Below are 12,667 nucleotides of genomic sequence, written 5' to 3'. Positions count from 1 at the left end.
ACAATGTTTTTAAAGGGCTTAATCAAGAATATTTAATCAAAACAAAACAATTTGTTATTTAAATATACTGTTATGATGTTTCTAAGAAGGTTGGGAGAAATTTCCAAAATGTAAAAACTATACTAATATTGTACATGTTAGTGATGTCGTAAGTAAATTTAACACTTAAAAATTACTGTACTGATAAAACATCTTGAAAATTTCTTGTTCCTAGTTTCAATATGTTAACATAGTTCATGTATCAAGGAAATTTCTTCCACCCTTATCAGAAACATGACAGGATATTATTTATTTATTATTATTTTTAACTGATTAGAACAATAAAATATTCTTCTCAGCTTTGACTATATGACCAACTGGTCCTGCAGAACCAAAGATCATGATCCCCAATACATCCTTCAACACAAGCAATGTTTTGGACACTTGGAACAAATTCATTGTATTTTCTTAAGACAAAAGATGTAGAACTTATGCAGTTTGCTGCAGAAAAGTCAACCTAAGACTACAAAAAAACAAAAACATTTAAAAAAAGGAGGAGAGAGATTTATCAACACGTTGATAAATGACACACCCTCCGTTTCAAATTGATTAACCCGTTTTGACTTGGCACGGAGTTTAAGAAAATAAAAGAAAACTTTTGAATCTTGTGGTCTTAAATTAAAGATATGTCAAATGTACCCAACATATCCTTTAATCTTGTGGTCCTAATCCTAGACATGCCATGTGGAAAGTTAAACAACAACAACAACAAACCCAGGATATTCCCACATAGTGGGGTCTAGGGAGGGTAAAATGTACGCAGTCCATACCACTACATCCGAAGAAGTAGAGAGGCAGTTTCCGATAGACCCCCGGCTCAAGAAGATGTGGAAAGTTAAAGAGTTGCTAAAACGGGAAAGAGTCATTATTTTTGAAATGGACTAAAAAGGAAAGTATGTCAAACAAATTGAAATGGAGCGAGTAGTAACTAGCTGGTTCTATGGCCTAATATATTTAAAAAGTAAGCAGTTGTTGGCTGAAAATGTATATAACAAGGCCTCTGTCTTACCACCAAAAGAATCCAGATGCACTTGGAGTACCTCCTAAAGGTCCAAATTCTAGCTACATAGTGATTGAAGATGAGGAATCTGAAACTTCTTGCTGTTTTGGACAGTGCAAAAACCAATCATCTGATGAACCTGCCTTTAATTCAGAACAAGAAATCAACCGTTCAATATGAAAATAATAATAATAAGAACAAGTTCATTCTCAAGGAAGATGTAATGTTCATTCTAATAACCAGATTTTAAACTAGTGAGGATTAGATAAACTAGTGACCCTCTCAAGATTGTATAAGCTTTAAGAGGATGCAGAGGAATTCTTTGCCGCCTGCAAAGAGGTACCAAAATTTGTAATATTTGCAGCACTGTGCATAGTTTATATGGTGAGCTCCAAGCAACGTGAATACCTAGCAGTGGGAGTACCTAAGTGAATAGAAAATTCATGGTACCTATTGAGCTGCTTTCTATTGAGCTGCTTTAGTATTAAGTTCAGATGACTGTTAACTCCACAAATTATAATATGATCAGTCACCATAACTTGCATTTGTGCCCATTCTCCGATCATGCTGTCCAAATGCTTGTCAGGAGACAGCCTGCTGATATTTTTGTAGCATATTTCAAGAGCTTACCCTGAATTATTCGGGCATGGTGCTCAATAGGTGAGAATAAAATAGTATGCCCCATATGGCAGGGATGAATCCTATTACACGCTCAACTCTAGTTCTTTGCTGCAGTCAAATGCAAGATCCTTCTAGTAATGCTAAACATTATGATCCAAATATTGCTAATCAGTAAGAAGATGACATTGTATCAACAAAATCAAATGTGATAAAGATAAACTATGCTCAGGTCAGTACATAATGATCCAAAATGTGAGCACTACCCATGCATTTTCTCCATAATGCAAATATCCAGCTCCGCAATCAAACATGCGGATCGGGTAACAGCTGAAGAAGAAGATCAGCAATTGAATAATTTCTCATATATAGCTTCAACAAAATTCACTATCAGTAACACTATAAAGACACAATTATATAGTGAGGCACACAATATAAGCAAGTGATAGAACTACTCCATGGATGAGATAATATCTTTGCATGTTATTTTCAAATCTACAAGCAACTAAACCACAAAACTTTCATACAAGGTAAAGTTAGATGTGCAGAAGATTGAGATTCCTAATACACAGTGCTTTTAGCAATAGAAAACATAAAGGGAAAGAAAAGAAAAGAGAGGGAAAGCAAGGAACACCACAAGAGAAGTAACATGACTGACTGGAGCGTGGCATTAGTGAAACCAATAAACGTGGAGGTTTCCTTATCGTGGGTTAAAACCACGTTGGAACTTGAAATAAACTTAGGCCAGGGTTTTGTTCCTCTGGTGCAATTAAAATACAGATAGAATTTATTTTATTGAACATCCTAAATAACTTTCAACTTTCTTAAAGTGGTCATTATTAGTTAGTACCTAATCGAGAGGATACTAAACAGATCTCGCCATTAGCTGATAGAATATATGGATTGTTTTGTCACACATGCATGTTAGCATATTTTTATACCTAAAAGCATCAATATTTCTGTGATTCTTTAAGTAGAAAATGGTGGCAGCCAGCTCTGCACCTTGATTTTTGCAGACCTTAAACTAACAAATAGAAGTGTTTGCTCAGTAGCAGTTAAATTTTTAGCTAAAACACTTCATCCAATTCAACATGGTATCGAAGCAGGAAGACATCAAGGTTCAAGTTTCATTTCCATTCACCAACAAAAATATTCTCACGTGCTTGCCAAGAATCATGCATATATATGTGAGGAGCATGCTGTAAGACCTGAATTAAATGAGGCAAGTGTCTAATATACATAGTGATGCCCATCATGCACTTCAAAGTTGTATTACAGTCTGCAGTAAGCATACTAGCACCACGTTTGAAGCAATTTAACTGCATTAAGCATATTAGCACTAAGTTTACAGAAACTTAAGTGGTGTGTGTACCTGTCTTAACAGAAAGATTCAAGATACTCTTTTTCTTGGCAAAGTTTCCCAAGACATGAAATTTTTTAATTCTAGAAAGATTTCCAAGTACACTAGTAGTAGCTAATAGTGCCAATTAGGAGCAGCTGATTAGATTAAAGCTCAAAGAAATACTCATACAAAGTAATCCAATTCAGCCTAATTGTAAACATAAACTTTAACAACTTCAACGAAAAATAACAATCCTATGTAAAAGAACAAAACTTTTTGAGAATACTACAATCTGATGTGCAAAACTTTTTGTAGGAAAATGTTGATTGCGGAAAAGCAAAATGAAGAGCCGGATAACTGATAGGCAACAATAAGCAATTATCATCTCCGTGCAGCAATCTTGAGCAGAGGAGAAACAATGCCCTGTATCTGTTGCAATGTCAATTGCAATCTTATTTCCTCCTCCACGTCTCGTTTAAGATTTCTAATGTCACCTCTCAGTTCATCTGATGCTTTAATATCTTCAGCTCGCATCTCGACTACTTTCTTTGTCAAGCCCATCAGAAACCTTGAAAATCTAGGCATGGTTGAATACCTCTGCAGAAACTTCAAAAGCAAGCCAAGTTCTTCAATTTCCAAGTTCGACACACATCTCAACAACTTCTTCCTAGCAACCAATTCCTCCATAACAGCTACAACATTTTCCGGATTCTTCCCATTCAAAGCAGCTAACAAAGCCTCCTTATGCATAAATTTCTTCAACAACTTATCATGTTCTGTCACCTTTATCTTCTTCGGCTTCTTAATCAAGTAATCCCATTCGGATGGCTTCTCACTTTGCCCCCGCTGAAAATACCTAAAATAAGACGGCCTCAGCACCCGCGTCTGAGGCTCTTCCACCACCGGACCAAATCCACCAAAATCCCCAAGTTCCATACTTTCACTTCCCTTCACCTTTCTCCTACCAATATACAACATCCCATTCGACGCCCCAATCACCCTCGTAGAACAATCAGGCGAAAACCCAACAGACATTAACGGATTTGGAAACCTCATCGAATGCGTAACCTTAAACCTCCCATAATCAAAAACTTTCATATACCCATCTAACCCCACACTTAAAATCCTATACTGCTGCGCTTCCTCACCGCCCTCCTTCCCAATTCTACCCACACAAATCGACGTAACCGTCTTGTTATGACTCTCCATCGCATAAACCAACCTCCCACCTCCAAGAACATCCCAAATCTTCACCGCATTCCCACCAGCCGTCGCGACTAACCCACCCGAAGGCAAATACACCACATCCTCAACCGGCTTCCCATGATCAAACTCCATCACATACCCCGAATTCAACGCCCTCACATCCCACACCTTCACCGTATGATCATAACTCCCCGAAACAAACATATCATCACTCACCGGGGACACATCCCCACACCTCACATAATCCTTATGCCCCAACAAATCACAAATCTTCTCCTCCGTAGTAACATCCCAATACTTGACAACCCCATCATCCGCACCACTAAACAAATGCAGCTTATCAATCCTCGGGTAATTAACAACCCGAACAGCCCGTGTATGTCCACGCAATCGCCTAAGCTCAACACGCGACATTACATCAAGAACATGTACGGAACCCGATAGATCACCAGCTGCAATCAACCTCCCATCGCTACGATACGACGCAGTCGTAACGACATCCTTAAATGCGGAGGAGATTGTCGTTTTGGGTTCAAGTGATTTTCCGGAGAAAATGGAGAGGGTAGCGGAATGGGTAGCCGCAAAATCATGAGGAGAAATAGGGGAAAAGGTGATGGAGGTAATGGAAGAAACTAAGGATTGTGGGGATTGTTGTTTGGGGGTTTTGAAGGATTTCCAGTATTTGGATTCTGGGGTTTGGTGTTGTGAGGAAGTTGAGGAAGTGGGTTTGAGTTTAGGCTTTACTGGGTAAGTTCTTGATATTGATTCTGCCATTGTTGGAGTTCAGGAAGGTGGAGAAAATGGAGGAGGAGGCTGAATGTGAGGATTAGGGTTTAAGGATGGGTCTATTTCTTCTTTGTTGTTTGGGTCATAGGGTTTATCATTCTAAATCTGACATACTATTTTTGGAATAATATTTGGGGAAGTTCTTTTATACCCCCTCTCCACTGCGCCGTCTGTTTTTACTTGTCATAGTATTTTCTATTCAAAAATCAACTATAAAAACTTTAATCAATGTTACAGTTCAGTTGTTCCATCATTAATAAGAGGTTTAGAATTTGAGTGCGTCAATCGCTAAATTGATCGAAACTCTAATATGAATACTTGACATGAGGTAGAAAGTAAAAAACAAATTTAAAAAATGAATAAACTTTGATCGATTGGTACACTCTAAGTTATAATTTTAAAATATTTAATTAATTTAATGTAATTTAACTTAAAAGTTAGTCAAATTGACTTTAAAAAAATGAAACAAGACAATTAGAAAAGGAATATAATTGAATTTTATTCTTTATTTCTTAATTTCACCCCAAATTTGATAAAAGGGATGAGGGTGGCAGTGGCGATGACAGCTAATGGGGTGGGGGTGGCGGTGACAACTACGGCTAATGGTGGTGGTGATGGGTGTGATGAAATTCATAATTTGAATTAGAAATTTTGCTTGGATTGAAGTGTGGTGAAAAATTACATGATATTGATAATACAGTGTTGTCTTTAAGATTCTTAATTTTTTTTTTTATGTTAGATTTCTAATTCTTTAAATTTCGACAAGATTTTGAAAAAATTGGACAATGAAAAAAGAAGAAGAAAAAGTTGAAGACTTATATTGAGAGAAAAAGGGAGGAAGGTGAAGAAGTGGTCAAATGGTGGAGATGACGTTGGCGGCATTGGTGGAATGGTGGTGCAGTGATTTTGACCATAATAGCAATTGAAGAGTTGTTGAAACTTTTTATTTTATGAGAGAAAGTATTTTGGGGATGGAGATATGTGATGAAGAAGAAAGGAAAAATAAAAATAAAAATAATATATATATATATATTAAAAAGAAACGTAAGAAATAAGTTTTTTAAATATTTTCGGATCACTCACTCTCTCAAAGAGAGTGAGATACTCTTTGCCACATACGCCTTTGGGGGTGTAATAATTTAATTTTTAAAATATTCAGAGGGTCATAGAACCCCACAAAATATAGGTGTGTAGTTGGGATTTGGGGTAAAGATTGAGAGGTTTTTTTGGTCATTTTCGTATGTTAATAAACTTTATTTTAAAAAGGTGTATACGGTATGAATATGGATGGGAATTTATCATTTTTTTCATGTCCGGTGTTTAAATTTTTAAAAAATATTTTTCTTTGAAAAGTAAGTTCCTTAAAAAGCGAGAAAAATAACCCTCTTAATCTTATAAATGATAAATGACAATTCATGATAATTTACCAAACATTAGAAAATAAATAAACACCTCACTTATTTTTTCCTAAAATAAAAAGAGAACATTTTCCTTTGAGACCAAACACACCATAGTATAAAAATTTCTATTAACTACCCAAATAGTTTAGTACCAATTTTTTTTTTTTTTTTTAGGGAAAATGCTCTTAAACATATATAAACTTTGACAAAATTTGTTGTAACACGTTTGAACTTTGCGGGTATCTATGACCTCCCTAAAACTTTGCAATAGTCCTATGACTCATCTAGACTATTTATTAGCGTGTTTTATTGACATTTATTTGCACTAAATTCTTTTTTAAATTTTTGTTAACATTTTTTTTATTTTTTATTAACTTATAAATGTCACTAAAATACACTAATGAATAGTTCAGGAGAGTCATAAACCCCCCATAAAATTCAGATATGTTACAATAAATTTAGTCAAAATTTAAGTATATTTGAGACTATTTTCCTAATTTTTTAAGAAATAGGAGACACCTTTTTGTCAACATCATGTTTGGGTATTAACTTTTAAATTTAGTTTTTCAAACAATCAACATTACTTAAAATTAGTTTTTTCAGCCTATCCAAACTGGCTCCAAATCACCATTATATTTAAAATTGTCAACATCATGTTTGGGTAATAACAACTTTGTAAAAATAACTTTACCACATGCAGACTGCAATTAATTGTTCACTATATTAAAAATAGATGTCATATATATTTGTTCAGTTTGAAAAATATTTAAAATAAATGTCATATGTATTTGTTCAATTTGAAAAATCAAGAAATAATAAAGATGCACGTTTATTATATTGTATTTATATCTAATATCTAGTATTTCTTAAAATGTGTAGTTACTTAGTTTCCTCCTATACATAACACTAATGCTGTTTTACTTTATAAGGACAGTTTGATATTTCAAACTTTTCGCTTGGTCTATTTACAAGATCCTCAAATATATTTTTTACAGTTTTTTTTTTAAAAGAAAATGCGCTGCTTCCACCCTAAATTATAAATGAAATTGCTGAGACATACTCCAATTTAAATAGGGTCCTATTATCCTGGATTAATTAAAATTGTATTTTTGACAACTTTGGTGCCTACCACTGCGTGAATCAACACAATACACTGAAGGTCCACGTATGCACACATATGTGCCACGTAGGCACTAAGGCTGCCAAAAATACAATTTTAATTAGTCAGGGTTAATAAGACCCCCCCTTAAGGTCGGACGTGTCTCAGGAATTTCGTTTATAGTTCAGGTGAAAACAGTGCATTTACTTTTAAAAAAAGTTGCAATTTTTTAGCTAAAAATGTATGTAACAAGAGAAAATTGAAGGAAAGGTGTCTTTTAAGTCTTGAATGAAGGATTGGTGACATTGATCAACTTAAATGGTCAAACATCATTAGGAAACTTGATTAAGTTAATTATGGACTTGATTAATATTTTCAAAACTTTCTAATCTTTTCAAAAATACAAATCAACCCGCATCCCTTTTCAATCCAAATCAACTAGTCTCTCCCCCCTCTCTCTTTCGACAGCTTCTCTCAACTCTCTCCCAACCAATAGTTCTGCAAAATTCTCCTTCAATCCTCGACGATTTTAACCTCCGGCGAAAAATAGTCGGGCGAGTTCCCTTTCGACTTTCAACCGTCAATCGACGTGAAGACTTCTCTGGCAATAACAACTTCGAGTTCTTCGTCGTCCTATTTATTTTTCACAGGTAAAAAATTATGAAGAAATAGAGGAACTTCAGCCGACTGTTCTTCTAGTATTGAAATTTGGACTAAATAAAACCCTAATTTCTGGTATTTCTTCTTCTTGTTGTCGTATTATTGATTCGGATTTGTTGGTAATTTTTGTTCACAATTGATATTCTTAGTGGAGACCCCTTCTTAGTGTGTGTGTGTATGATGTGTTGGTGTTGCTGGGTTGATTTGTTGTTTGTCTTAATAAAAATGGTGTTGAAACAGATGAAACATCTGATGTAACAGATGAAGACATCTGATGCAGCAGATGAAAATATCTGATGCAACAGATGAACAATCTAACAGATCATCCATCTGTTGTGACAGACGACTCTTCTATTTGAAGTAAATCTAAACAATATTGATCCAACAGATAACTCATTTTGCAACAGATGAGTGATATGTTTCAACAGATTAGTGATCTATTTTTATTGTTTCCAACGGTTTACTCATCCGTTGTAACATGTTTGTTATATGTTGCAACAGATAACATACCTGGTGCACCAGATTAGTGATCTATTTTTATAGTTTCCAACGGATTACTCATCTGTTGCAACAGGTTGGTTATATATTGCAACAGATAACTACCTGGTGCAACAGATTAGTGATCTATTTTTATTATTTCCAACGGTTTACTCATCCATTTGCAACAGGTTGGTTATATATTGCAATAGATAACATACCTGGTGCAACAGATGTGTGATCTATTTTTACTGTTTCCAACGGATTACTCATCCGTTGCAACAGGTTGGTTATATGTTGCAACAGATAAACTACCTGGTGCAACAGATTAGTGATCTATTTTTATCGTTTCCAACGAATTACTTATCTTTGTAACAGGTTGGTTATATGTTACAACAGATAAACTACCTAGTGCAACAGATTAGAGATCTATTTTTATTATTTCCAATGATTTACTCATCCGTTGCAACATATCGATTATCTATTACAACAGATAACATACCTAGTGCAACATATGTGTGGTCTATTGGAACTGTTACTTTACCTTACCGTTGTATATGTTAGATTTATTGTTATCCCCTTTTAACGATGCATTAATCAATTATAATTTATTTTATGTTTCTGTTAATTTAAGATAATATGGCTCCCAAAAGAAAAGAAATCGAATCAAGTCCAAGTAAAGGAACAAGTGCAGCAGGTCGACTACATTTACCACTCTATGAGCTTACTTTACAAGCGTTATCTCAATCAGAAGCAAAAGGTAATGAACACGGGGAGGAGGAATGTCTCAAAAGAGATGATCCAAATGCTAATAGCCCTTCCGCCGAAGAGTTGGTCAAAACCTTCAGCATTGATCATTATCCTGTAAGAATGCAGTTCGATGGTGCCACAGATTTAACGGGTGATTTCGTGGTTAAGTTAGCCATGGGAAAATCTTTTGATGCCTTCAGAAAAAAAATTCGAGAACAAAAATTGAATGCTTATTTTTGGAAAAGTTGGTTTGGGCAATATCTTGATTTACCGAAGGACAACAATGCTCGTTTCCAAATGAAAATGGTATACGATCTTCTCAAGCGTAGGTTTATGTATGAAAATAAAGACAAAATGGATGAGGTATGGATAAATTACTGTGACATTCCTGTTTGTTTTGGTTGGAAGGAGTTTGCCATAGTTATCGGACTAAACTGTTATCCTCCTTCTCAAGTTGTACCTGCTCTGGCCCAAAAAAAGCACCCCGCACACCCAAAAAAGACAAAGAAAAGTCGAGTGATCGTGATGACCTGGCGTCGATTGTTGGTCCAAGCTTCAAAAATAAAAATTTGACAGAAGCATTGAAAGGTAAAGGACTCTCAAAGAAGCACAAGCAATCATTGTGCTTGGTTTGGTTTGTACATAATACTCTTTGGGCGAGAGACGTTAACAACAACATAAGCGTTGGTTTAATAAAGCTCTCTGAGGATCTTGAGGCATTTAACAACTATCCTTGGGGTTATGAAAGCTTCAAAATGACTGTCTGTCACACCCCCTTTTCACTCCAAAAGGATTCATTTTAAGGGTCAAAAGAGGGTTTATTATTAAAGTGACAAAATGAAGATTTGTTCCGAAAATGGATTATGTTTACATTCAAAACTCAGAGTCACCACTTGGCATAATCCAGTGTGCCAAGTACCTTTGGACAATCCTTTTCAAAATAATTTGACTATTTAAAAACTGGTTTGCGAACAGAAATTCTGGCTAAGGAATTATGTTGATCGAGGGGAAGGTGTTAGGCACCCCTCGATCCTGTGGTTCGACCACGGTCGCTTGGTGGAGCGTATCGGCTAATTTGATATTACGAATGTATAAACCACACAAAACAAATAGAACAATCTATCAAACACATGAAACAAAACAAATCCAAAATATAGTGTTCAGTCCAATTATACATACCCGAAAAATGAAAAATGTGAAAATGTAAACTTACTCTATTCTAAAATGATCCTAAACTAATCCTAAACCAAACTCCATTTGACGTTCCGGGACTTGAATGTGCGCCGTCTTCAAGTATAAGATACTTTGGGGCGTTCCCCGGATAAATCGATACAAATCTTTCGAGGCATTCCCCGCCAAATGAGAACAATTTTTAATACGAGAAAATCAAAGCATTTAGCCAAATTTCAAACATTCAACAAAACCAAAGATTCTAAACTTTGCCTACCAATTCTCGACTTAACATCATACAATCAAGTTTAATATGTTCAAATTAATCAAGATAATAACATAAATAAACGAATAGAAATTAGGAATTTAACCAATTTTAATACTACCCCCCAAATCCAATCTCAACATGATTAAACCAATTCAATACGCAATCCACCAATCAAGTTTTCACATCCAAATCCAATAATAAATAAACCACAATGATGAAAATTCAAGCATGCCAAACCCACAAATCATTCATAACTATGTGAAGATTAAAAGGCGAAAGCATAGAATTGGATCTCAAGAGTTTTCGATTGACTTAAAGGGAGAAGTAAGAGCCATCTCGAGAGCCTCTACGGGTACCAAATCTTGACTATGATCCAAATCCAACACGGATATCTCCGAAATCTAATTCAAACTAAAAAACAGTGAACACCCAAAACAAAATACGAATAAAACCGAGGCTGGTAGATAAAATTTGCCTGGACTAAACTGAATCTTGCCAGAATCAGATACCTCACCGGAATTAGACCCAAAGCCGGTCAACTCAACTGATTCAATTTGGGTTAGGGTCACAATCCACAGTTACCGCCCGGTTGAAACTCTGGTGAGCTCCAACGGTCACCGAAACAAGCAGAAAAAGAACACAACAATGTTTTTCCGGTGAAAACATACTATTTTCTGGCCACGAACACCGGAACAGTTAACCCCAATCCCTTTTCTCTCCTCTCTTGCTCAGTTATGTGTCCTATTCCATTCACTCTATCTCCTTTTGATCCTTATCTCTCCTTTATTTTCTATTTTTTCTCTCGATTTCTCTTCTCTCCCTTACACAAATCTCTCTCTACCTCTCTCATTTCTCTATCACACCATCTTTCCTCTCACTTCGATATCCGTGAATCATTTATTATGGTCAGTTTCTGATGGTGTGTGCTGTGAGGATGAGGGATCGTATATGGTTGAAGTATGGTGAATAGAAAATTTTAGTGAAGGTGTTTGTGAGTATGACTATTACTGTCTATGTGGGAATTATATATGGGTGTGTGTTGTTGTGATATGAATATATGGTCAGTCCTGATGAAGATGATGATGATAATAAAACAATGGGTTTCTTTGTAGTGTATTAAAATATATTTTCTTTTTTTGTCTATTATTTCACGTGAGAAAGATGGGGGTAGGGGGACACGTGGGTAGAGGGTGAGGGGTGGTGAGGTGTCCGCTTTTAATTGGAGAGGTTGTTAGTATAGGATTAAAACAGGATAAAATTTGTTAAGGGTTATTATTTTTGTATTTTTGTGGGATATAATCACATGGGTGAAGGTGTGTGGTAATGTGAGCTAAAAATGAATAAAATTAGACTTGGGAGGGACAAAATTAGGTGTCTACAACATGCCCCTTTGAATGTAAATATGAAGTGTTTTCAGACAAAGAAGTAGACAACGAGATAGAATTTTATCCTGACCATTATTAAAAGAATGAAACAGAAGGAAGGAAGGACACTAAGTCTTGACTTAGGATATCCTACCTACCCAAGTTATGAGGGAATTAAGTGACATGTATCTCAGAAAATAAAAAATTACAAGAGTTAAAAAGATAAATAAAATTATAGAAGTCTTATCTATGCCACTTCTTTTGAACTCTTGACTTGAGTTTCATCACCCTATTCTTCAGGCGGGCTCCTGACTTGCAATTTTTTAATTTGTTGCTTGGCTTTCAATTGTTTCACCTTGTTGCTTGACTTTCCATTTATTCGCCTTGTGCTTCGGGTGGGCTCCAATGTTGCTTGAGTTATCAAAATAAGGAAGTGCGTCTCCTTACAAATGTTGCTGAATTGCCCAAACAAGGAAGTGGGTCTCCTT

General features: G+C 35.5%; 1 protein-coding gene across 1 annotated transcript; it reads right to left on the bottom strand.

The window, feature by feature from the left end:
* Positions 1–3,128: 3,128 nt before the first annotated feature.
* On the bottom strand, positions 3,129–5,173 carry LOC107848234 (protein SLOW WALKER 1). Its single transcript, XM_016692945.2, has one exon. It carries the CDS (start codon positions 4,977–4,979, stop codon positions 3,381–3,383), a length of 1,599 nt encoding a protein of 532 aa, XP_016548431.2. The 5' UTR covers positions 4,980–5,173; the 3' UTR covers positions 3,129–3,380.
* Positions 5,174–12,667: the final 7,494 nt, after the last annotated feature.

Source organism: Capsicum annuum, chromosome 11 (genome assembly GCF_002878395.1).
Source record: "Capsicum annuum cultivar UCD-10X-F1 chromosome 11, UCD10Xv1.1, whole genome shotgun sequence".
NCBI lineage: Eukaryota > Viridiplantae > Streptophyta > Magnoliopsida > Solanales > Solanaceae > Capsicum > Capsicum annuum.
Note: the sequence above shows the minus strand (reverse complement) of the source record. Positions and strands in the feature narration are given on the sequence as shown.

Excerpts from the sequence above, each read along its gene's own strand:
- LOC107848234 (XM_016692945.2), bottom strand. The coding sequence starts at position 4,979 with ATGGCAGAATCAATATCAAGAACTTACCCAGTAAAGCCTAAACTCAAA.